Source organism: Microtus pennsylvanicus, chromosome 5 (genome assembly GCF_037038515.1).
Source record: "Microtus pennsylvanicus isolate mMicPen1 chromosome 5, mMicPen1.hap1, whole genome shotgun sequence".
NCBI lineage: Eukaryota > Metazoa > Chordata > Mammalia > Rodentia > Cricetidae > Microtus > Microtus pennsylvanicus.
In genome coordinates, this window is record NC_134583.1 from 91278907 (window position 1) to 91303900 (window position 24994).

General features: G+C 51.5%; 3 protein-coding genes across 8 annotated transcripts; 2 read left to right on the forward strand and 1 right to left on the reverse strand.

Annotated features, from left to right (window-relative positions):
• Positions 1-474: 474 nt before the first annotated feature.
• On the reverse strand, positions 475-2820 carry Rom1 (retinal outer segment membrane protein 1). Its single transcript, XM_075973446.1, has 3 exons — positions 1856-2820; positions 1223-1469; positions 475-1130 (listed from the first exon to the last, which is right to left on the reverse strand). Exons 1-3 carry the CDS (start codon positions 2443-2445, stop codon positions 912-914), a joined length of 1056 nt encoding a protein of 351 aa, XP_075829561.1. The 5' UTR covers positions 2446-2820; the 3' UTR covers positions 475-911.
• On the forward strand, positions 2799-13965 carry Eml3 (EMAP like 3). Of its 6 annotated transcripts, none has more exons than XM_075973443.1 (22): positions 2799-3233; positions 4044-4215; positions 4288-4545; positions 4621-4737; positions 5836-5903; positions 6058-6181; positions 6443-6613; positions 6777-6846; positions 6932-7042; positions 7415-7510; positions 8538-8693; positions 8831-8972; positions 9333-9484; positions 9567-9692; positions 9774-9905; positions 10488-10555; positions 11059-11147; positions 11219-11316; positions 11450-11537; positions 12995-13093; positions 13338-13468; positions 13552-13965. In XM_075973443.1, exons 1-22 carry the CDS (start codon positions 3212-3214, stop codon positions 13753-13755), a joined length of 2694 nt encoding a protein of 897 aa, XP_075829558.1. In that variant the 5' UTR covers positions 2799-3211; the 3' UTR covers positions 13756-13965. The 6 variants fall into 6 exon arrangements, with proteins under 6 accessions (XP_075829558.1, XP_075829555.1, XP_075829553.1 ...); XM_075973440.1 differs by having other exon boundaries at positions 2916-3233; positions 4291-4545; positions 4624-4737; XM_075973438.1 differs by having other exon boundaries at positions 3075-3233; positions 4624-4737.
• Positions 13966-14657: 692 nt separating this feature from the next.
• On the forward strand, positions 14658-24502 carry Mta2 (metastasis associated 1 family member 2). The gene is made up of 18 exons (XM_075973445.1): positions 14658-14793; positions 16319-16386; positions 17023-17116; positions 18557-18674; positions 18802-18865; positions 19020-19137; positions 19531-19633; positions 20014-20113; positions 20225-20413; positions 20501-20575; positions 20680-20738; positions 20999-21096; positions 21208-21347; positions 21742-21970; positions 22618-22707; positions 23145-23263; positions 23367-23515; positions 23714-24502. The coding sequence occupies exons 1-18, from the start codon at positions 14766-14768 to the stop codon at positions 23877-23879; spliced, it is 2007 nt and encodes a 668-aa protein (XP_075829560.1). The 5' UTR covers positions 14658-14765; the 3' UTR covers positions 23880-24502.
• The last annotated feature ends 492 nt before the right edge of the window (positions 24503-24994 follow it).

Below are 24994 nucleotides of genomic sequence, written 5' to 3' on the forward strand. Positions count from 1 at the left end.
TAAAAAAAAAAAGACCTGACCCCTCAGAACCAGAGGCAGCCCCTCCAACCACAGGGTGTGGCCCAGCTGCTTCCCTCCCTTCCCCCAGCCTGCCATGTGGCACTGCCCACAGGCTAGGGACAAGCAGCTGTTGTGTTGAGCCAGGTCAGCCCCATCTGGGGTGGAGCAGGACAGATGGACTCAGGAGGGAGGGTGGCTAAGGGAACTGGGTAACTTATTGGGGACAAGCATGCACTGGGGGGCTAGAGGAGCTGGGCTGGACCCTCCCCACCTGAGCATGCGGATCCCCTTCCTACCTCTAGAATAAAGAATCTCAACCTGGAGGGCCTCATGTGTCTCTTCAGTGGCAAAGCTCCTTGCTGCGCTCTAATCCCAAGAGATAGCGACAGCTTATTCCTACACAGGCCGATTCCTCCTCTGCACAGACATCAGTCCTTCAGGCCCCATCCCCTAGACAAGAGAGACAGCGGTGGGTTCCATCCACAAACTTTATTGTAGAATCTGTATACTAGCAACAGTCTCCAGTCCATTGGGCATCACTTTCTTGTCACCCTGATCTATTCTCAGTCTTGGTGGTTCTGGCTGCAAAGGCTGGGCTCCAGGACTCCTGGACTCTTCATTCCAGTCTGTCTCTGACTGCTCTAACTCCTGTAAGCTCCGGACCTTTCCTTCCTCAGCCCTAGTAAAGAATTGTAAATTTGCCGGTTGGTGGCAGCTCACACCTTTAATCCCAGCACTTGGGAGGCTGGGGGTGGTGGTGGTGGTGGGATCTCTGTGAGTTCAAGGCCAACCTGGTCCACAGTGTGAGTTCCAAAGCTACACAGAGAAACCCTGTCTCTAAAAACCAAAAAGTAAAATAAAAAAGGTAAGTTTTTCATATTTGTCCACTGCCCCCCCCCCCCCCCAGGTTACTAGGCCTCAGGTAGATCCTCCTTGGGAGGTTCCTCTTCTGGTGGGGCCTCCTCAGGTGTTGGCTTGTGGGCAGTCCCTCCCTGTAGCCAGGCAGTTTTCAGCATGTCTCTCAGCCCACCAGGAAAAAGATAGCCCTGGGTCTCTCCTTCCCCATCAATGACTCCTCCAAGCCCCTCCAGCGCTGTCTGCAAATACCGCAAGCCGAGGAGCACTAGAGCCTGTGAGGAACAAGTGGAGAGAGTGACTGATGGTCAGTGGAACCGGGACCAGAGCTGAAAGTGGAAAGAGATATGGTCCTTGGCTGACTGACCTGGAGCAGGAAGGTGACAGCCAGCGTGCTTCCCAGTGTGCCTGCCAGTCCCTGCAGGTGCCCCAGCAGTACCTCATGGCACCCTTGTGCCCAGAGGTTTAGGTTGGGTTGCCGAGGATCGAAGAGTGGATGGGCATAGGGGTCAGAGAGTTGGTTTTGCAGGCAAGGCCGGGGTGAGTGGGGGTTGCAACAGGAGAAGGGGACTCCATCAATCAGGTATAAACCTTCCACATTGCTCTGGATCCGGCTGTAAAAACATAGGCCACATAGTTAGATGACTGCAGACAGAGGCCTAGAGGAGCAGCTGAGGGCTGGGGCAGTTGAAAAAAATTACTGTAAAACTTCTACTGAGTGCTTTACTCTCCGAGCGCGCTTAATTTATCTCCACAGCTCCGTAAGATAGGAGCCTATCTAGAAGATAAAGACAGGTACAGTTATCTCCATTTTACAGATGAGGAATGGGCCCAGAGTGGTTTGGCAACACGCCCTGGGCAGCACAGCTGATAAACAGAGTTGTAATCCGTTCTCTTTGCTACTGTGTTCTATCTATTGCATGCCTGAGTGAGAATTTCAAGACTAAGGAGGGAGTCTAGGAAGGGGGAAAAGGAAAAGAGAAGCAAATCAATCACTCACTCAACCACATCTTGGTCACTGGGGTCCAGGTAACGGTTGCTGACCCATTGGACACCAAACCAATCCTTGTAGCCATGGCGTCCGCAGCAGTGGAACCTCAACTGCAACTCATCCATCAGTCGTTTGGCCTGACAGTGTCCAGGCACCTCAGTGTCCTTGTAGTGAGCCAAGGCAGCCTCCAGGCCTTCCTCCAGTCCCTGGTGCAGACTTGCTGGCAAAACCAGGGTTAGCCCCAAGGCAAGGGCCAGCAATCCTCCTCCTGCAGCAGTGCCAGCCGCTAGCAGCGGACTCAGGACCCCCCGCCAGGGAGGGTAGCGAGCTGCATCCAGACTCGCCTGGCTGGCTCCTGCACCCCCTAGTCCTGTGCCTAGAGCCATCGCTCCTGCTGCCAGGGCAGTCTGGGGCAGGGCAGGGAATGGACAAGAGGGAGCCAGGAAGGTGCCAAGGTGCCACAGCTGTGCCAGGAGGTGCCCGCTACAGAGGAGGGTGAGGCCACCGGCCAGTGCCAGCAGCCAGGAGAGGAGCCAGAGCCCCTGCGCCAGACGGATACGGGGTTGGAGGGGCAGCACCACGGGCAGCACCGGCGCCATCTCCCATCTCTGCCCAAGGGAGTGAGGAGCCGTCGGGGCTGGGGATTGGCTAGGGCAGGCAGGATGCTGAGTCAGCCCAGCCTAGCTTCAGCAGGACTAATGCCATCCTGACCCCAATACCCTGGGCATCCTCCCACTCCAGCCTTAATAACCCTCTGCTAGCCCCAATTCAGGATGCCTTAGTCTTGCCCTTTAGGAAAGGCCCCGCCCCCAGGCAGAAAGCCCTTTCGTGACCCCGCCCTGGCCTTTCGCGGAAGTGAGAGTTTGGTACGCCCGGCTCCGGGTTTAGTAGAGACCCAGACCTCAGGCCCTGCGTCCCCTCCCAAGTCCTCTGGGAGCCTGGGGCCCGGAAGCCCGGCTAGAACCTAGCGGGGTGAGAGGTCAACCGTGTGTCCCCGCCCCCGGCCAGAGCCTGGGGGGGGGCCGGACAGGGAAGGGTTACCTGGCGGCCCGCCCCCCCCCCCAGGCCCGCCCCCGTCCCGCGCTTGCTGGCGACTCCGGGTCCCGCGCCTGTTTGTGCTGCGGCGCTGGGGCTCGGGTCTGCCCTGTCATCGCACCCCGGGGAACCCACTCCCCGGAGAGTAGCAGGCCCGGGTTTCACAGCGCCCCCTCCAAGCCTTGTCCCCTGCGCCCGACAGCGCCCCCCGGGGGTGGCACGGCATCCCTCTGCGCGCGCGCCCGGGGTGCTTCCTTCCCCTCTCCCCAGCCATGGCCCCCGCGGCTTAGGCGCCTCCGCCGCTGCCACTCGGAGCAACGCGGGGGCCGGATGGACGGGGCTGCAGGGCCCGGTGAGTATGGGGCGGGGCGGACGGCGTGGCCCGGATTCCGGGAGCGCCAGCCCGACGGGCACTGCCAGTGCTGGACGGCTGTCTAGTGGCGTGCCCGCGTGCTCTTGAACCCCAGGGGCTCTGAGCATCCTCCTTGGTTCTTTAGGTTGTCCGACTCTAGTTCCTCAGAACCTCCTACTGTCACTTCGGACTTCCTTAATGTCATTCTACTTCTTGGTTCTCTAAGTTTCCCTGACCGCTGTGTCACTCTGGGCCTCTTCCCCGGGAATTCCGGCTCTTTTTATTTCTGACTCCCACAGTTACATTGGGATGTACACTGTAAATGCTCTCCGTTGTTACTTTGTACGGTCACCAGATCTCGTTCCTTACACCTTGGCCGCTCAGTCTGACTTTACTGTCCTGTCCACTTTCTAGCTTGTTGACTGTGCTTGCTGGTGGGATGAGGGGGCTGTAGTTCCTCACCCGTTTTGCACTTGCATCTCTCTCTGGCTCCCACGTACCTTGGCAGTATTCCATACCCCTCCACCCCGCCCCCACCCAGTATTCCATGGTACTCCCTGTCTTTGCGGAGGCTGGGGTAGCAGCAGGAAGGGAGTTTTGCCAGGCTCATTGCATGCCCTGCTAGGAGGAGGAGGCCCTTGATCCTCTACCATCAGTCTTTCCCCCTCTGGATAAGCCTACATTTGGACTGCTTGAAAGTGGGTAGTCCTATTATTGAATGGTTGGGTTGTAAAATTGGGCAGGAGGACAGAACCCCCTTAATTGTCCAGGTAGTGGCACTTTTCTGAGTGTTTGTTGCCCCTTCTCCAGGTGAGGGCCCTGCTCATGAGACCCTGCAGACCTTGAGCCAGAGGCTTCGGGTGCAGGAAGAAGAGATGGAACTGGTAAAGGCAGCCTTAGCAGAAGCCCTTCGCCTGCTGCGGCTGCATGGCCCCTCCACCTCCCTGCAGGACTCTGGCATACCGGCTTCAACAAGGGACAGGTATGCATGTCAGTACACTCATTATTCCTTCCTGGAAACTTGGGGCATCAGCTTGATTTGCTGTCTCCTCAGCAGCATTACGGCTCCTCCAGGACTGCCACCTACGTGCAGCCCTTCCTTGGTGAGCCGAGGCACCCAGACAGAGGAAAAACTGGAGATGGAGCCATCTTCTGGACCACCTGGCCTGAGCAATGGGCCTCCAGCTCTTCAAGGGGGCAGTGAGGAGCCCAGTGGGACCCAGTCTGAAGGATGCAGCAGCAGCAGTGGGGCAGGCTCTCCTGGTCCCCCAGGGGTCCTTAGGCCTGTGCAGCCCCTTCAGCGTTCTGACACGTAGGTGTCCTGTGGTGGGAAGTCTGAGAAGCAGAACTGTAGGGCTTGCTCTTCCACTTTTTCATTCTGCCCCAGCAGGCCACGAAGAAATTCCTCCTCTTCCTCATCCCCCTCAGAGCGGCCCAGGCAGAAACTCTCTAGGAAGGCAGCTTCCTCCGCGAACCTGCTATTGCGGTCAGGGAGCACAGAGAGGTGTGTAAGCAAGCCTTCCTTTCCCTCCTCAACTTGCTGTACCCCAGGCTCAATTTCTTGACTTTCTCCCTTCCTGGGTGGGGTGGGTGACCTCATTACCCAACAGGAAGAAAGAAACAAAGCATTCCTTGGGACTCCTGTAGTGTTCTGGGCACTGTGCTAAAACTCTCCTCCATGTCATTCAAGCCCTATAGCATTTTCGGTGGGTAGGTGGTCTTCTGTGCTCTCCACTGACCAGGTGAAGCAGCACAGAGAGGGTAATCAGGTGCCTGAGGTTACAGATTCAAGCTCTGAACCCTATTTTTCCTGATTCTCGTTCTGCTAACTTTTTTGTATCACAACATAACTTTCAAAATTGTAGGAGCTCTAAGTTCCCATGACATCTTATTTAATTGAGACAGGTTCTCACGCTGTAGCCTAAATTCACTTTGTTGCCCAGGCCTGCCTAAAAGGCATGGTAGTCCTCCTTTCTCGGCCTCTGGAGTGTTGGGAAGAGAGAGCTGGCAGCTCTGGTGATTCCTCACAGACGGCTGTTCTCAGCACATCAGCTGATTCCCCTCTTGCTACGAAGTTCTGCCATTCCTCTGCCACTCCTGTACCACAGGGCAACATCCCAGAGCCAGGAAGTGTTCTTAGTGAACCTGAAGGTTTACTCTAGCCTTGTCACTTTCTTGGCTGTGTCAGCTCATCATCCAATGACAGTGACCCCTGGGGAGACTTTGCCCACCTCCCAGATTCCTGAAAGGTAGGACAGGTGTGCGCTCTGCTTTCACTTTGGCCCATTTTACAAATATGGGAATAAAAAGGTCAGAAGAGGCCTAGAAGAAAGGGCACAGGCTACATGTTTTATGGTCCCGTTCTCTCGTCTTTATATTGCTTTTTCTTTCTTCTTTCCTTTTCTCCCCCCATCTCTTTCCTTCTTCTCTCCCTCTCTCACTTCTTCCTTTGGAACTAAAAGTCCCTCTAGAGAGCTCTGTGGCTCTGACAGCGGCCCCGCACCAGCAGGCTGACTGGGATGAACCTCTCAGTATCTTACCCCACCCACCTCAGGTGTTGGGACTTGATTCTAGTCTTTACACGTTTGCCTTTTCCCAATAGCCGTGGGAGCAAAGACCCCCTCTCCAGCCCTGGGGGTCCTGGATCTCGGAGGAGCAATTATAATTTGGGTATGTACAGAGAGGCAGAGGGAGGAACTTGGATGATGGAATTAGGGTTTGGGCAATAGCCCTAGGAGCTACTTTGGGGGGACCTGTCAGGTATGGTGGGTATGCTGCTTTGGTCTTCTGGAAGGGAGGCTTACATCTCTGCTTGTCTCTGTAGAAGGCATTTCAGTGAAGATGTTCCTTCGTGGCCGCCCCATCACCATGTACATTCCATCTGGCATCCGAAGTCTTGAGGAGCTACCCAGTGGCCCACCCCCGGAGACCCTCAGCCTTGACTGGGTGTATCCTATCCCTTCAGGTTCCATGGGATCCACACCATCCCACTAGGGGTCCCCCTTCCTTTATAGTTTCTTTCTGTTCCGTGGGGACAGGGAGTCCTCTGAACCATCCCGTCCACCCTGCTGTGGAAAGGAATGCACTGAGATCCCGTCCACCCTGCTGTGGATGATAATGTCCAGCAGCGGCTTTGCCATTTCCGTGCTTCACCCTTTTCCCTCCTGTCTTTGGTCTGGTCCTTTCCTTGACCATGGTCCCCAACACAGTTATGGGTACAGGGGCCGTGACTCTCGCTCTAATCTGTTTGTGCTGCGCTCTGGGGAGGTGGTCTACTTTATTGCCTGTGTAGTGGTGCTGTACCGGCCTGGGGGAGGCCCAGGGGGTCCTGGAGGTGGCGGCCAGAGACATTACCGGGGTCACACAGATTGCGTTCGATGGTAAGGGTCTTGGGGTTTGGGACTGGTGGGCTTGACAGGAAGAGGGTCTGGCTGGGGGTGAAAAGGCAGAAAAGAGAGTTCCCTTGCTGCTTCTTAAGCAAGCAGAAGGTGTCTTGGGTGGTCTTGAGAGACCCCTGCCTAGAGTTCTCCTCCCTCTGCTTAGCCTTGCTGTTCACCCTGATGGTGTTCGTGTAGCCTCAGGACAGACAGCTGGAGTAGACAAGGATGGGAAGGTAAGATCAAGTCAGAATATCAAGCAGCCAGGATGACCTTACAGACCATTTTTCTTCAGAGTTCTGATCCCTTCTCTTCCATTAGCCCTTGCAGCCTGTGGTTCACATCTGGGACTCAGAGACGCTCCTAAAGCTGCAGGAGATTGGACTGGGTGCCTTTGAACGTGGTGTGGGGGCCTTGGCCTTTTCAGCAGTGGTGAGCTGTGCACAAAGCTTCCAGATCCCTATTTATTTGTTTTTTGAAGCAAGCAGGGTCTCACGTATCTTAGGCTGGCCTCTAACTCAATATGTAGATGAGGGTGTCTTTGAACTCTTGATCTTTCTACCTCTAGCCTCTACCCGGCAAGTGTCATAGAAGTGTGCCACCCTGTCTGTCTAGATCCTTCTTCTTGCTTAAGACACCACTCTTTCATTTTACCGGGAAGCCTGGGGGGAGCTCTGGTGTCCCGGGCTTGCTCATCCAACCTGTTCCCTTGAGAAAGACACCTATCAACTTCCTCTGCCCTCCCAACCTGTCTAATGTTTGGAATGTCCAGACCTCCAGAGCTCTGTTGTGTCCCCTCCCCAGGATCAGGGTGCTTTTCTTTGTGTGGTGGATGATTCCAATGAGCATATGCTGTCTGTATGGGATTGCAACCGGGGAGTGAAGCTGGCTGAGATCAAGGTGAGGAGCCCAGGTGACTTAATAGGTTCAGAATCTGGGTTTGGGAATGGTTGAATGCGGACAGTTCCAGACTTACTTATACATATACTTCCTTTCTGATTAGTGCTTCTCAGTTCTCTCAGCTTTTGTTTCTTAATCTGTCAATTGGGAACTACAGAAGTTATAATTGGGAATATAGTTTTTAGGGGATCAGTTTTTTTTTCCTTTGCAATGTTGAGGGTCAAACCAGGGTCTTGAGTACTCCAGGCAAGCATTCTACCACTGCCCCACACCTCCAGGCTTCTACCAGAGCCTTGAAAGAAGAATTATCCTGGGCCGCAGGGCTTTTGTAGACCAGCTGCCAGGGTGCAGATTGGGTTAAAGAGTGTTGGTGGCACAAGCCTGTCATATCAGCTACTCCGAAGACCGCAAGAGGAAAGAGGGCTGGGGGTATAGCCCAGAAGTAGAGTGTTTACCTAGCACACACAAGGCCCTAAGTTCAATCACTCTCAGCACTGTAATACAAATAAATTGAAGAGTCAAGAGCTGGGTGTAGTGGTTCATGCCTGTAATTCCAGCACTTGAAAAGCTCAAGTGGGATCACTGAGAGTTCTAGGCCAGGCTGCTCTATAGAGTAAGAAGTTGTCTCAACAAACAACAGAAAAAAAAAAGCCACTGGTGGTGCATATGTTTAAACTTAGCACTTGGAGGCAGGAGGATAAGGAGTTCAAAGTTCATCATCAGCTGGCTACATTGGTAGCTCCAGAACAACCAGAGGTACATGAGACTCTGTCACAAGAAACAAAACAGAACCAAATGCCAGGTATGGTGGCACACACCTTTAATTCCAGCACTTGGGAGGCAAAGGCAGGAGGATCTCTGAGTTTGAGGCCAGTCTGGTCTACAAAGTGAGTTCCAAGACAGCCAGGACTACACCGAGAAACCCTGTCTCTAAAAACAAAACAGAGCAAACAAAAAATTGAAGCGTCAAAGACAACGAGTGTCTCAGGACATAGGGTGACTGAATCAAGTGTCTTCCTTTCTTCAGAGTACGAATGACTCAGTCCTGGCTGTGGGCTTCAGCCCTCGTGACAGCAGCTGTATTGTCACCAGTGGAAAATCTCATGTTCACTTTTGGAACTGGAGTAGTGGAGCAGGGGTTCCTGGGAATGGGACCCTTGCCCGGAAACAGGGTGTTTTTGGGGTGAGGTGTGGATGGGTGAGGTGGTGGGGAGGGAAGTGGGACTGGGTACTGTAACTCCAATGTGCCCCAGCACCCCCAACTGTCCTGTGATCTGGTGTTTGCCTTTCCCTTTGACCTCTGATCTCTGCCTCCTCCAGAAATACAAGAAACCCAAGTTTATCTCTTGCTTTGTCTTCCTCCCTGATGGGAACATTCTCACTGGAGACTCCGAGGGGAACATTCTCACTTGGGGGCGGAGTGTCTCTGATTCCAAGACCCCAGGCAGGGGTGGGGCCAAAGGTATGTGATTGGGGGTAGCATCTAGGATGTTGGTATCTCAGAAATTCAGTAGGAACAGAGTTTCCCAAATTTTCATCTTCAGAACTGATGAACTCTCTGGGGGGGCTAGTCTAGAAGGGTGGGGAACCATATGGTAAAGGAGAGAAGGCTAGGGACTTGAGTTTGTCAGATCTCAAATTCAAAGTTCAGTTTTGCCACTATTACTGTGGGCTGAATTGGCAGCCATTAAGCTTAGCAAGTCTTCTGTAGGTGCTCATAGCTAGGAGATATGTGTTATCCTGTGTTGTGATGGTCTAAGCTGCCCTTTCCCTATTTCCCTGAACTCTTAAGAGCATGACTTACCTAGGGTTTTACCAACAGAGACCTACACAATCGTGGCCCAGGCGCACGCTCATGAAGGTTCCATCTTTGCTCTTTGTCTCCGACGGGACGGGACAGTGCTTAGTGGTGGCGGGCGGGACCGACGGCTGGTACAGTGGGGGCCTGGGTTGGTGGCCCTCCAGGAGGCTGAGGTGAGAGATTGGCTGAGGTCAAGGAAGGGAGTGGGGAGAGGAATAGTCAGTGTGTTTTTGACATCCTCTTATTACTCTGTAGATTCCAGAACACTTTGGAGCTGTGAGGGCCATTGCTGAAGGGCTTGGCTCTGAGCTGCTGGTGGGAACCACGAAGAATGCGTTACTGAGGGGAGACCTGGCTCAGGGCTTCTCCCCTGTTATTCAGGTTAGGGAGCCAAAAGCCAGGGAAAGAAGTAGGGAAGGGAGTTGGGGAAGAGCAGTGGTAACAAACATTGTTCTGGTGCAGGGCCACACTGATGAGCTGTGGGGACTTTGTACACATCCCTCCCAGAACCGCTTCCTTACCTGCGGCCATGACCGGCAGCTCTGCCTGTGGGATGGGGAAGGCCATGCTCTGGCCTGGAGCATGGACTTAAAGGTAGAGTCAGCTGCTCTTGGTCCACCATGCTACACCTGTTCTTACTCCCTAACATTGCCTTTCCTTCTACATTTGGAAGAACCAGTTATGTTATGGTTATCGGCTATTCCAGCAGAAATTCTGTACAGACTGGTAAAAGTGATGCCTTGTGCTACCTGGGCATTGCTGTTGCCCCAGACCTCATCTTCATTCAGCAACTAAGTAAGTTTATCTGTAGCACAGCTAAGTGGTCCAGTGTCTTTTCTTTACGAGGGTCCAAGAGGCCTGTCTGTCCCAGGTCTCCCAAACCCCTCTTTTCCAGTTGCCTTGGGAGGATCCTTTGAAGTTATTAAGTTGACAAGGTGTCCATCCAACTTTATTAAACTTATTTTAAACTAGCATTTGTCTACATTTTGAGTGTGACCAGGCCCTTTCCTCCACCAACTCCAAGCCCCCTGTTCTCTGCACCCTCACATCTCTAGTAATCACCCTTACACTTCTGTGTGTATTCTCTCTCCTCTCCATCCTGTGCCTGATGCCTCTCCCCTGTCTCACAGGCCCCTTATAAAAGCATTTTCCTAAATGTACCTTCTCTTTTCCCAGGAGACGGGTCTGTGTGCTGACTTCCACCCAAGTGGGGCAGTTGTGGTTGTAGGACTGAACACAGGGAGGTGAGAACACCACATCTCTGAAGAAAAGCAGGAAGGTCTGGGAAGGGTTCTTGGTAACAGAAGGGACGAGGTGACCAAGGCTAACTTTAGTGTTGAACCTTTTTTTCGGGGGGTGCTTCTCTGTAGCCCAGGCCTCCCCTCTCCTGCTGTCACCAAGCCTTCCTCAGCTATATTCTTGTGTTTGGGAGCAGAATGGGATGTCAGCCCAGGATGGGGAAGCAGTGGGACTCGGAGGGTGGGTGTGGGTGGGCCAACAGGGAAGTGACAGGCTTACCGACTCCACAAAGTTTTTGTGGTAGGCCTGGTCTGTAGTTTTTGACTTCTTTTCCAGGAGGCATCAGAAACCCTCCCTCAGCTTCTCTCTGCCCTTAGCCTCTTCCCATTCCCCAGCAATGGTGCCCTCTCCAGACATCACAGCCTTTTTGAAGTTCTCTGTCTCATCCTAACTCCTTGCCTAGGGTCTCACATCCTGCCCTCTCACTTCTCTCCCTTCTCCCTTTCAGGTGGTTGGTTTTGGACACAGAGACCAGAGAGATTGTGTCTGATGTCACTGATGGCAATGAACAGCTCTCAGTTGTACGGTACAGCCCAGGTGGGAGCCACCCCCGCCCTGGACTTGGATCCTGCTCTGGCTCTTCTGTGTCTGAATATCTCTCTTTGTAGACGGGTTGTACCTGGCTATTGGTTCCCATGACAACATGATCTACATCTATAGCATTTCCAGTTGTGGTACTAAGGCCAGCCGCTTTGGCAGATGTATGGTAAGGACGCTAGGGTGGAAGGAAGGTGGGATTTGTTAGTTGTGCACAGTAACTGGGGTCTGATGCATTAAGGGCTAGTCTGGAGATGGGAAATGGTAGCTATCTTGTCAAATTCTTGACTCTTGTTCCCCAGGGACACTCCAGTTTTATCACTCACCTTGACTGGTCCAAGGATGGGAATTTCATCATGTCCAATTCTGGGGACTATGAGATTCTTTACTGTGAGTGGCAGGGTGATGGGGATAATTGAAATGTGTGTTTGTGTTTTTGTTTTATTTGGTTTGGTTTGCATCAGACTGGCCTGGAATTCTCTGTGTGGCCCTTGCTGCCTTTACATCTGTCACCCTCCTAGTGACTGTGGATGAGGGTCTGACAGGAGGCTCCTAGTCAGGAGGAATGGTGGTATTGGAGGAGTATCAAACAGAGGGGCAGATATGGAGAACTGTACACATAGGACAGAGCCTGGGACTAGGTGAACAACAGTTTCACACCATGTCTTTACATAAAAATGGCCAGTTGGCCAGTTATGGTGGCACATGACTTTTATCGGGGAGCTTCAGAGACAGAGACAGAGGAATCTCTATGAGTTCCAGGTCAGCCAAGGCAACTTAGCAAGACCCTGTCTCAAAAACAAAACAAAAAGCCTGGCATTGGGGACACACACATTTAGTCTCCAGCACTCAGCAGATAGCTAGCTCTCTGAGTTTGGGGCCAGCCTAGCCTATAGTATGAGTTCCAGGACAGCCAGGGCTACAAAGAGAAAACCTGACTTGAAAAACCAAAAAAAAAAACAAAAAAAAAACCACCCTCCCCCACCACACAAACCTTCACCAATGCCAGGTGATGGTGGTGCTCACCTTTAATCCCAGCACTTGAGAGGCAGAGGCAGGTGAATCTCAGGAACAATGCAGTAAGAAAAGATTGTCTTCCTGTAGTTTCTCAGTGCAGGTGTGAAGGGGCTGACTTATTTAGGAAGGAAAACTGATGGAAACTGTTAGAATTTATCCAGAGGTTGAGGCAGGAGGGTGGGGAGTTCCAGGCATATCTATGCTAGTCTCTCTCTCTTTTCAAGACAGGGTTTCCTCTATATTACCCTGGCTGTCCTGGAACTCAGTTTGTAGAGCAAGGTGGCCTCCAACTCAGAGATCTGTCTGCCTCTTAAGGTGTGAGCCACCATGCCAGGTTTAGACTATTTTTTTTTTTTTGGTTTGTTTTTTGAGACAAGGTTTGTGTGTGTGTAATCTTTGTCCTTGGCTATTCTAGAACTGGCTCTGAAAGCTGGGCAATGGTGGCGCACGCCTTTGATCCCAGCATTTAGGAGGCAGAGGCAGGCGGATCTCTGTGAGTTTGAGGCCAGCCTGGTCTATAAGAGCTAGTTCCAGGACAGGCTCCAAAGCCACAAAGAAACCCTATGTCAAAAAAAAAAAAAAAAAAGCTAGCTCTGTAGATCAGGCTGGCCTGGAACTCAAAGACATCCACCTGCCTCTGCCCGCTGAGTGTTGGAATTAAACGGGCGCACCACCACCAGGCTGGGCTTAACACTATTTTAAAGCCAAACCAAATCAAACAACTTCAGTGAGACTCAGTAAGCACAAAGTGAGGTTCATAATGGCTGGCTGGTTATGCCTGTGATCAGGTCACGGTCACTACTGAGCTGGTTGGGACAATTTCTACCTAGGGGACGTGGCTGGAGGCTGCAAACTACTAAGGAATCGCTATGAGAGCAGAGACCGGGAGTGGGCTACCTACACCTGTGTGTTGGGCTTCCACGTCTACGGTGAGCAGTGAAGCCAGCTCGCAGAAACCTTTAGGAGGGCTAGGGAAACAAGGTGGATCCAGTTCTGGGATCAGAATGTTGGGTGTGTGTCAAGTGTCACAGGGTGGGCATCAGAGTGGCAAATACAGGCCAAAAGGACTCTTTGGCTCTTGGGACTGGGAAGGATTGTCGAGTGGAAACCCTAAACACTGTAGCTCTATACTGTGGGAAGCGTCCTAGTGGCTGAGGCTACCTGTTGTATTAGGTGTGTGGCCTGATGGCTCTGATGGGACAGACATCAACTCCCTATGCCGTTCCCACAATGAACGTGTGGTGGCTGTAGCGGACGACTTCTGCAAAGTGCACCTTTTCCAGTATCCGTGTGCTCGAGCCAAGGTGAGGCCTTAGGGGACCGTTGGGTCCAGGTGGGTAGGCATGGGATCTTGCCGCTGTTGCAACTGACTTTTTTTCTGGTCCAGGCGCCAAGTCGTATGTACTCAGGCCACGGCAGCCACGTGACTAGCGTCCGGTTCACGCATGACGATTCGTACCTCGTCTCCCTAGGTGGCAAGGATGCCAGCATCTTTCAGTGGCGTGTGTTGGGCGCTGGGGGCTCTGGGCCCACTCCTGCCACGCCTTCTAGAACTCCCTCTCTGTCCCCCGCCTCCTCCCTGGACGTGTGATCAATGCTGGATGGTCTTGTTCTTCTGGTACTGTGGCCTTGTCCCGCCGTGGCCAAAACACCTAGGACCAAGGGCAGTCCTTTTCCTGGGCTGGCTTTTTAACTTCAGTACATTCCCAATTGCGCATTTTCCTGGAGGGGCGAACCGCTCCATTGCAACACGATAATGACTTGCTGGCTGAGCCGGGCAACCCTTTGCCTGGTGAGGGGCAATAAAAAGAAAAAAAAAAAGTCACCGCCTGGTGTTTTGTGGAGTGCGGTGGGTACCTCAGGGGCCCAGTGGGTTGGTATAAAAGAAAAAAGTGCAGGGCGGGAAGGGAAAAAAAACGGAGCTCGGACCAAATATGCAAATAACAGGCAAAGCGGCTTGCAAATAACCTCAAGAAGCGCGAGAGCGCGCGGGCGCCTTTGAGGCCACTGTCGGAGCTGCAGCAGCGACCCACAGTGCAAAGAGTTAAATTCGGCTCCCTACCGCCCTCGGGGGCGGGGTCGAGCTGCAACGGAAATAACCGATCGCGGGGCCGCGGCTGAGCGAAAGGAGCCGAGTTCCTTCCGGAAGTGGCCGATCTGCGGGGTCTTGCTCTCCGACCTGAGCCGAGCGCTGGGCCTTGTTCTCCGTACCGGCCGAAGGTGTTCCGGAAGAAGGCGAACCCGGACGCGGGCAGGGCAAACCTTCCCAGCGGCTGGCACCACTCGACGTCTGCTGGGACTCGGCGAGGACGCTAGGAGCCGGAATCTGACTCCGGTCAGGCAGGAACCGAGCTCGTTCCGGAAGAAGCCGATTAGACCGGCGCCGGCCTCGGTGTCCCGGGCGTAGTGTAGCAGTGTCGTTGTTGTGCGAACAGTGATGAGCCGCGACGGCTGAACGAGCAGAAGTGCCTGCTGCGCGGGTCCCATCGACACTTCCGCGAAGCGTCAGCCCCGCGCTGGGGGCATCGTCTAGAGCCAAGCTTTGCCCCCGCGAGCCTCCCGGACCTCTTTGTGCGGCCGGAGGCGGCGGCGGGAACGGCCATGGCGGCTAACATGTACCGGGTGGGAGGTGAGTACTTCGGGCGGAAGAGGTTGTGGTTGGGACCAGGGAGGCTCGGTGTCCGCAGGCGCGGGGGAGCCACATCTGGGGTCGTACGGGCCGCAGAGCCGACCGGAACCGGAACCGAGACCTATGGTTCCGCGGCGGCGCCGCTACGGGGAGCTTGCTTACAGCCGGAACACTGCTCTGAACCTGCGACAGGACCCCGGGCGGGAAGTGGGCTTGGTTTGGAAGGGGCCGGAGTGACGGCGGGGCCCGCTGCAGGGGAGTCAGTCACGCAGGGTTTTTTTTTCTTTGGCGGCTTGTGTGTTCAAAAAGGTGGGGCCTGAAGTGGAGTGAACAATTTACTCAATTCTCCGACACAGGGGTGCAACTCCAATGCAGAGTGGACTCCAGGGAAATCCTTGTTCTCCTCTCCGTCTCTCTCAATTTTTTTTTTCTTTTTCGACTTTTTGTTTTTTCAAGACAGAATTACTCTGTGTTACATCTCTGGAACTCACTTTGTAAGACCGGGTTGGCCTCGAGCTCTGCTTCTTGAGTGCTGGAATTAAAGGTGTGTGTCACCAAGCCCAGTCTCTTGTTCTTATCTCTTAACTCTTAACTTTTTGAGTGAGGATCTGACTTTAGAACTAGGTGTTAAGCCGGGCGATGGTGGCCCACGCCTTTAATTCCAGCACTCAGGAGGCAAAGGCAGGCGGATCTCTGTGAGTTCGAGACCAGCCTGGTCTGCAAGAGCTAGTTCCAGGACAGGCTCCAAAGCCACAGAGAAACCCTGTCTCGAAAAACCAAAAAAAAAGAAAAAAAAATTGAACTAGGTGTTAGGACTGGAGAGATGGCTCAGCAGTTAAGAGCACTAGCTGTTCTTCCAGAGGATCCGAGTTCAATTCTCATCACCCACATGGCAGCTCACAACTGTCTGTAACTCCCAGGGTTTATGACATCCTCACACAAACATACATGCAGGCCAAACACCAATGAACATAATACATTATACATATAATATATATTATAACCCTGTCTTGAAAAACCAAAAAAGAAAAAGCCAAAAAAAAAAAAAACCCAACCCCAACCCCCCCCCCCCAAAACACCAAAAATCTAGGTGTTGCAATGATGGGAGTAAAACTTTCTTTTCTTTTTGTTTGTTTTTGTTTTTTTTCTGAGACAAGGTCTCTGTGTAACCCTGGATGTCTTGGAACTCGTGCCGTAGTCTAGGTTGGCCTCAAACTCACTGAGGTCCACCTGCCCCTGCCTTCCCCCACTGAAATTTAAGGCCCGTGTAACCTTCGGCTGGCTAATTTCTTTGTTTTTCTCCTTTTTCTTTTCCTTTTGCCTCCCAAGTGCTGGGATTAAAGATTTGTGCCACCACTGCCCACAAGCACTACCCAGCTAATACTTATTTTGAGCTTTTCCTCTTGCACATCTCCGCATCTCTGCCTAGCATTTTGTCTTTTTTTGGTCCACACAGATCTACTTCCTCTTCCGGGTGCTCTGATTTTCTTCTCTGATCTCGTTTTTTCCCCACCCCCTTCCACAGATTACGTCTATTTTGAGAACTCCTCCAGCAATCCTTACCTGGTTAGACGGATTGAGGAGCTGAACAAGGTGAGTGGTACAGAAACTCCTCCCACCACAGCCGTCTCTATCTTCTGGAGTCTTTACCAGTGAAAGGGAGACCCTACCAGGCATAGAGCTTATCCAGGTGAACATTCATTCAGTGTATGGAGGAAGGCTGCCAAGAGCTTATGGCAGCTTTATTATTCTCACATCTGGGGGAGGGGAGAAGGAATTTTGTCTATTTTAATTTTTTTTTCTTTTCCTTAAATATACGGGGTCTCTCTATTATGCAGTCTTGACTGCCTGGAACTTTCTATGTAGACTAGGCTGACCCTAAACTCTTGGAGACTCGCTCATTGGTCCTGGACTTGTCTTTTTTTTTTTTTTTTTTTGGTTTTTTGAGACAGGGTTTCTCTGTGGCTTTGGTGCCTGTCCTGGAACTAGCTCTTGTAGACCAGGCTGGCCTCGAACTCACAGAGATCCGCCTGCCTCTGCCTCCTGAGTGCTGGGATTAAAGGCGTGCACCACCACCGCCCGGCCCTGGACTTGTCTTTGAATATTAAGTCTGTATTGCTAAGTTTTTGGTCTCTTCTGTGTAGGCACTTGGAGATGTAGTGCACTGTTGTTAGTGCCCCTCCTCTCAAATGGCCAATTTTCATTGCCCCGTTTTTCTTCCTCCTTTAGACTGCAAACGGAAATGTGGAAGCAAAGGTTGTCTGTCTCTTCCGGCGAAGGGATATTTCTAGTAGCCTCAACAGCCTGGCCGACAGCAATGCTAGTGAGTCTTCATTCTTCCCCCTCCCCCTCCCCAGGATCTGAGGACTAGACATGTTCCTGCAGGTGCTTCCCCTGGTAACACGTCCAAGGCAGGGTGTGAGTTTGGGGGTGGGAAGTGCCTGGTCTGTAGAGGGAGGCCTGTTGTTACATGCTGGGCTGGAAGCGGTGTGGGGAGACCATGATAAGGAAAGCTAGAATGTGGCTTATGTGTGTGAGAGGAGAGATATTTCGATAGGGAATGAAAAGAGCTTTAGAGAAGCGAGGCACGTGGTGACGTTTTGGGCACTTGGGGACAGTGGTTAGTGAGTGATGGTCAAGGTGAAGAGGAAGATACTGTTTTGAGAAGCCTGCATAATAGTGGGGGAGGGCTATGCTGTAGTCTAGAGGCCACGCCAAAGCCAAAAACATTGGAGACTTGAGAAACTAGAAGGCAGGAAAGATCTCTTGAACTTTTCTCCTGTTTCCCTCTCTATTCCAGTTAGCATCTGCCTTACTTTTTGCTTTGTCTGCATTCTCTTTATGCATTTTATCTTCTATTTTTTTTCATTTAGATTTAACTTTTCCCCTTTTTTTCCTAAATTTTTCTCTTTTTAGGCTGTAGTCATGAAAGGGTTAATGAGCTAGGCCTACCAAGTTTCCTGGCCCCTTGGGGTTTCCAGTCCCATCTGGCAGGGGCTGACCTTGGCTTTGTCCAATCAGAAGGGGTGAGGGGTGTGGTTCTCCTTGCCCTAGCCCTGAGTTTCCTAGTGCACACCAGGGAGAGGTGGAGTCTACTACACAGAGACACAGGACCCCCCCCCCCCACTTGCTGTCTTATACCCAGTTCTTCGGGGGAACAATGTACCAAGTGCATAAGTTTTTTATCCCCACCCAAAGTGGGGTTAAGTTTGCCAGTTAGCCAGGTTAACTGTTTCCACCAAGATTTCAGTGCAAGCTGCTGCCTCTTGAGGAAGGCGTTGGCACTGGTAGCGGTGCTTTTCTTGAAAGCCCCATAAACTATTATTAACCAAGTAGAAAGAGAAGAAGAGTTGCATGTGATGTTTCAGACACAGCAGAGAGTCCTGAAGTATGAAGAGGAACTGGTAAATAAACCCTATGCGCTGTTCTTACATCTTAACTGGATTCTAGGACCTTAGGCTGGTTGAGCCAGAAAGAGCTGAATGTGTGTGCATATCGCAGCTGTGTTTGTGCTTTATGAGGCGTGTCAGTATTGGCAGCTAGGTTTGGGGTGCATTTCTGTGGCATCCTTATTCAGTTCTCCCTTTGATGCGGCATAAGGCCGAAAGGGACAGCCTGGTAGGGTAAGGGCAAGCTGTCTGAGGAAAGTGAGACACAGCAGCTGAGGCAGGGTGTCATTTACCTGGACTGCCTCGTCACTCCAGAGTACCTTCTTTCCCAATTAGTCTCTGACTTTGTTCCTTCTTCCTTAATATTTATTTAGGGGAGTTTGAGGAGGAATCAAAGCAGCCAGGGGTCTCGGAGCAGCAGAGACATCAACTAAAGCACCGAGAGCTTTTTCTTTCCCGGCAGTTTGAATCATTACCAGCCACCCACATAAGGTATGGAAGGATCAGGGTCCCTGTGGCCTGTGTGCCCTTCTTTAGAAGATGGAGAGAAGGGGTGGTGTATTGGAGATGATATACAGAGGGTATGTATACTCATTCAGTACTTTCCGGCATGTCTTAGGGGGAAGTGCAGTGTAACTCTCTTGAACGAAACAGATATCTTGAATCAGTATCTGGAAAAGGAGGTAAGGAGGTATTGTGAAAAGAGGGAGGGGAGGGGATGTTGCCCTCTAAAGCGAAGAGGTAAAGGGTTGACAGAGCTCCCAGCTGGGGAGTCTGGATGGCCTTCACTGTCCACGTGGATTCCTGCTCACCAGCCTCCTCTCTCCTCATTTTTAGGACTGCTTTTTTTACTCACTGGTATTTGACCCTGTGCAGAAGACACTTCTAGCTGATCAAGGGGAGATCAGAGTTGGTTGCAAATTCCAAGCTGAGATTCCAGATCGCTTGGCAGAGGGTAAGCAACAGAAGTGCTTGAACATAAGTTTCTATGAATCACATGACCTGGGTGTCTGCACAATCTGCTAGGTTTTCTGTTGTGACCCTGACAGAATGGGACTTAGGAACCTGAAAGAGACAAATGGGCACAACTGGGAGGGGAATTCTGAGGCTCGATATGGCTGATAGAAGCAGGTGGATGGCTATGAGTTTGAGGTCAGCCTGGGACAGCCAAGGCTACTTAGAGAAAACCTGTCATGGGAAAACAACAACAAAAAAGGAAAGAAAAGGGGAAAAAAAAGGTGGGGTGGTGTAGAGTCCAAGCAGAGAAACAGTCTTTGAGAGTGAATAAAGATGAGTTCTTTCCCTCTCTCTCCCTCCCTGCTGCTGCTGCTGCTGCTTGGTTCCTCAGGCGAATCGGATAATCGAAACCAACAGAAGATGGAGATGAAAGTCTGGGATCCAGACAACCCTCTCACAGATCGGCAGATTGATCAGTTTCTCGTGGTGGCCCGGTGAGGGTGGGTGGATCAGGAAGATGGGCTGGGGAGGAATGAACTCAATTCTGAGGCTCATCTGTTTAAAAATGGGCTGGCTGTGTTAGCCGGTGCGGTGGTGGCGCCTGCCTTTAATCCCAGCACTCGGGAGGCAGAGGTAGGCAGATCTCTGTGAGTTCAAGACCAGCCTGATCTACAGAGCTAGTTCCAGGACAGGCTCCAAAGCTACAGTGAAACCCTGTCTCGAAAAACTAAAATAATAAAATAAAAAAGTGGTGGGCTTTGTTTTGGGTCTGGGTGGTGTTTTTTTTGTTTGTTTGTTTGTTTTGTTTTCTCTGTAGTTCCTGAACCTGCTTGAGCTTTTTTCTTCCCTTCTTGACTCGTCACTCTTTCCTCAGAGCTGTGGGAACGTTTGCGAGAGCCCTGGACTGCAGCAGCTCCATTCGGCAGCCGAGCTTGCACATGAGTGCGGCTGCTGCGTCCCGAGATATCACCCTGGTGAGCACAAGTTGGTGGTAGCAGAGCTCATGGGGCAGGAGGGAGGGAGTCATGAAGAAGTAGGAGTACTTAAAGAGCAGCAAGTCACCAGCTTTGTTCTGTTTTTGGTAGTTCCACGCTATGGACACATTACAGAGGAATGGCTATGACTTGGCCAAGGCCATGTCAACCCTGGTGCCACAGGGGGGCCCAGTGCTCTGTCGCGATGAGATGGAGGAGTGGTCTGCTTCTGAAGCCATGCTGTTTGAAGAGGCTCTGGAGAAGTACGGGAAGGATTTCAATGATATCCGCCAGGACTTTGTAAGTGAATAGGACTAGAAAAGATGAGAACAGGGTCAGGACCTAGGGCCAGATGCCATCTCATCCTCTGTTTGCTGTTCTTCTTAGCTCCCCTGGAAGTCACTTGCAAGCATAGTCCAGTTTTACTACATGTGGAAAACCACAGATCGGTATATTCAGCAGGTATGGGTTTGTGCTGGGAGGCGGGCCAGGACCACCTGCTTACCTCTCCGCCTTTTGGTTTGTTTGGTTTCACCTGGATCTCTTTCGATTTTCTCTTCTAACAGAAAAGATTGAAAGCTGCTGAAGCGGACAGCAAATTGAAACAGGTCTACATCCCCACCTAGTAAGTGTGGCATGGCAGGGAGGGGAGAATGTCCCCTTCCTCTCCCAGTTTGTGTTTTTCTTAGTGGTTGGGGGTGAGCAAGAGGCAGAAGCAAATTGTAGAAGCTGTAGCTCAGTGCTAAGCATGGGCTTATCATGCACAAGGTCCTAGGTTCAGTCCCCAGCATTCCAGAGAGAGTAAGTGGGGTGGTAGGAGAGAGAGGACAGACAGAAGTGAGTTATTTCCTTAATCAGCTTCTACGTTCTTATTTCCTTCCTTAGTACGAAGCCAAACCCTAACCAGATCATTTCTGTTGGTTCAAAACCTGGCATGAATGGGGCTGGATTCCAGAAAGGCCTGACCTGTGAGAGCTGTCACAGTGAGTTTCAAGGAGGGACAGGGATGCTGGGGTTGGGTGGCCTAGGAATTTGAGGAGCTCTGGTAGTTTGTTTCCTGCCAGCACATTAACCCTGTCTCTGTGCTCCCGTAGCCACACAGTCTGCCCAGTGGTATGCCTGGGGCCCACCTAACATGCAGTGCCGCCTTTGTGCTTCCTGTTGGATTTACTGGAAGAAGTATGGGGGACTGAAGACCCCAACCCAGCTTGAAGGGGCTGCTCGGGGTACCACAGTAAGAATCACTGGGTAGGAGCTGGGTGTGGTGACTAAGGCAGGTAGGTGTCTGAGTTTGAGGCCAGCCTGGTATATATAGTAAGTTCCAAGTCAGCCTGGGCTGCATAGGAGACGCTGTCTTAACAAACAAATAGAAAGGAACCACTGTAAGAACAGGTAGGGGACGGGAGAGTGGTGGTCATACAGATGTGAGCTTTAGGCAAAGATCAGAAAACTTCATGCCTTACACGGAGACAGTCAAATGGGCAGGGGCACTTGCAAGGGTTGGGGAGCAAGGAAGGTTGGGTAGAGTGTCAGTAAAGAGATCAGATCAGTTTGTTGTCTGTGGGAAATGGAGGCAAGAACTGCAGTGTTGACTTGCCATTTTTCTTTTTCATATGTCATTACTCCAGGAACCACACTCGAGAGGTCATTTATCCAGACCCGAAGCTCAAAGTCTCTCCCCCTACACAACCAGCGCTAATCGGGCTAAGTTGCTGGCTAAGAACAGACAAACTTTCTTGCTCCAGACCACAAAACTGACTCGTCTTGCCAGACGGATGTGCAGAGACCTGTTACAGCCAAGAAGGGCTGCCCGAAGACCCTATGCACCTATCAATGCCAATGCCATCAAGGCAGAGTGTAAGGACTGGTGTGGTGTAGTACTAACGATTGAGTTCAGAGTTGCTCTGGCCAGAGAGAGACTGCTGTTTAATGACAATGGGATAGTAGGCCACAGAGGGTATTTAGTAGATAAGATTTAACTCTTGCTGGGCAGTGGTGGCACACACCTTTAATCCTAGCACTCAGAAGACAGAGGCAGATCTCTGAGTTTGAGGCCAGCCTGGTCTACAGAGCAAGTTCCAGGACAGGCTCTAAAGCTACGCAGAGAAACCCTGACTCAACACCAGAAAAAAAAGAAAAAAAAAAAAAGAAAAGATTTAACTCTTGGCCCTAGAAGAGGCCTGAATAGTGAAGTTCCTTCAGAAGTTTTGATTTGTCATGCCTGGTGGTGCATGCCTAGAATATAAGCACTTGGAGGCTGAGATAGGCTATAACTACCTATCAGACTGGTCTGTGTATTGAGCTCTAGACCAGCCTGGATTACATAGTAGGACCCTGTTTCAAGTAGGCTAAGCATTGTGATACATGCCTAGAACCCAAGCACTGGGGAAGCAGAGTCAAGAGAATGATGGCAAGTTCTAGACCAGCCAGGGCTACACAGCAAGACCATTTCCAACAGCCAGAACAAAACTGCAGACTGTCCAGAGGCTTTTATCTTTCTCCAGGCTCTATCCGACTTCCCAAGGCTGCCAAGACGCCACTGAAAATTCACCCTTTGGTGCGACTGCCCTTGGCAACCATCGTTAAAGATCTAGGTATGGGATGGGAACCACACTGGATCCATCTACTGGTGGGTGGGAGGTGGTGTCAGTTGCCAGTCATTTTCCTACCCAAGAGCTTTTCTTCCCCCTGAGTTTTCCTTTCCTACTGAGAAGAAACTATGTGTATGCCTTTTTTTTTGGTAGTAGTGCTGTAGATCAAAACCCAGAACCTCATGTATTCTGGGCAAGTGGTTTACTATTGAGCCCCATTACTGGCACAGTAACGACTTTTCTTAATTATTTTGTGATCTGAAAAGATTCTCAATGTCATTTTTGAAATATGAGTAAGTAGTTTGATAGGCCTTTTCCTCTACTACAGGCGGCCAGGGTAGAGAGGGAAGAGAGAGTAAGGAAGAGAGAGTATGTAAGGAAAGTACATAGACAAGAGAAGGTATGAACATTTTCTGTTTCATCCCCCTCCACCCTGGCAGTGGCCCAGGCACCTCTGAAACCAAAAACACCTCGGGGCACCAAGACGCCAATCAACAGAAACCAACTGACCCAGAACCGAGGCCTGGGGGGCATTATGGTGAAACGTTCCTACGAGACTGTAAGTTGACAGGAGGCTGGGAAAGCCGAATGGGGTGGGGTTTTGTTTCTGATAGGAGTCTGAGGGAGGCCACACTTTATTATGTTGCCCCATCCTTTTCCAGATGGCAGGGGCAGGGGTCCCCTTCTCTGCCAATGGAAGGCCTCTGGCCTCAGGGATTCGTTCAAGCACACAGCCAGCAGCCAAGCGGCAGAAACTAAACCCTGCTGATGCTCCCAATCCTGTGGTATTTGTGGCCACAAAAGATACCAGGTAGGGAGGGAATCCACTGTGGGAGGGGCTGAGAGACTGATAATCCAAGTTGGGGGGCATTAAAAGTAGGGGTATCTGAGAAAGATAGGTGCAGAAAAGAATGTGGGTACCAGAATTGAAGAATGCATTGTGGGGTCTTACCTGTGTTTGTCGCTGCTCATAAAGCCTCTCCCTGTTTCGGTTGCTCTTTTTGACCAGGGCTTTAAGGAAGGCTCTAACTCATCTGGAAATGCGCCGAGCTGCCCGGAGGCCCAACCTACCGTTGAAGGTGAAGCCAACACTGATGGCAGTTCGGCCCCCTGTTCCTCTGCCAGCAGCCTCACATCCTGCCAGCACCAATGAGCCCATTGTTCTGGAGGATTGAACATTTTGGGGAGGGAGGTGGGATGAAAGGTAGAGGGGTGGGTGCCCAGGGCATACAAACCTCAAGGAGGGAGGGAGGGTTGAAGCTGGTTGTGTGTGGCCTTGGAGGGGTTGGATCCCTCTGGAGTGACTGCCAGTAATCCTCCTTTTTGGGCTTCTCCTGCCTGTGGCGGAGAAGCCTCCAGAAACTTGCCTATGTGTGTACCTACCCTATTTGGGGGCTGGGACCCACAGCTTGTTTGGACAGCTGGGGGAGGGGAGGGTTTTTTTAATTTTTTAAAAATTTTACCTCCCTTTGTAAAAGGGATGGAGGAGGGGAAGAGTAAACATATCAGGTGGTGGTACCTGGCAGGGGAAGGGAGAGTACACTGCCATGTCTGTCTTTTTTTCTTTGTTTTCTAATTGGGGGTTTCTCTTACTGTCCGGTGTCCGGACTTTCCTAATTAAGAGTTTGAGAGCCCTAAGCTGGCATCAACCCCAGGCCATGCTCACTCTTTCTTCCCTCCCTTTTCTCCCTCTGCCTTTTATATGCCAATTCTCAGAAATAAAGATCTTTTGTCCGTTTTTTAACCTCGGATTCTGTAATTGGTTCTTATAGTGCTGAATAAAAAGCTGTTTTCTTCAGCTCCTCGGGCTCAGCTGTTCTCTGCTGCTGGTGTGTGTGTGTGTGTGTGTGCGTGTGCAGGGTGTCTTTGAGAGGGAAAATAGAGGACAAAGGACAATGAAAGAGGTACAGATGGTGCTTGTTCTCGGAACAGCTTTTTGAGACATGCAGCGGGACTGTGAGGTAGTCTGTGCCAGCTATCCTTCTTGTGGGATTCTAGCATCTCCCAGTGGGGCTGGGGCACAAGCAGCATCTTGGTCTAGATTCACTCAAAGCTCTCTAATGGCTCTGAGTCTCCACAGAAGGGTGTGAGAATGCCTTCCTGTTAGCCTTTTGGTGCTGAGGAATTGATCCTAGGGCCTGGTGCGTGCTAGTCGAGTGCTCTGCAACTTAGCTGCCTACATCCTCAGCCCTTCCTTCACTTCCCTTTAGGCATTCGAGGAAAACTAGCAGCCATGGTCAGATGCATCACACCAGCTGGGCAGCGTTGACACACCTTTAATTCCAGCACT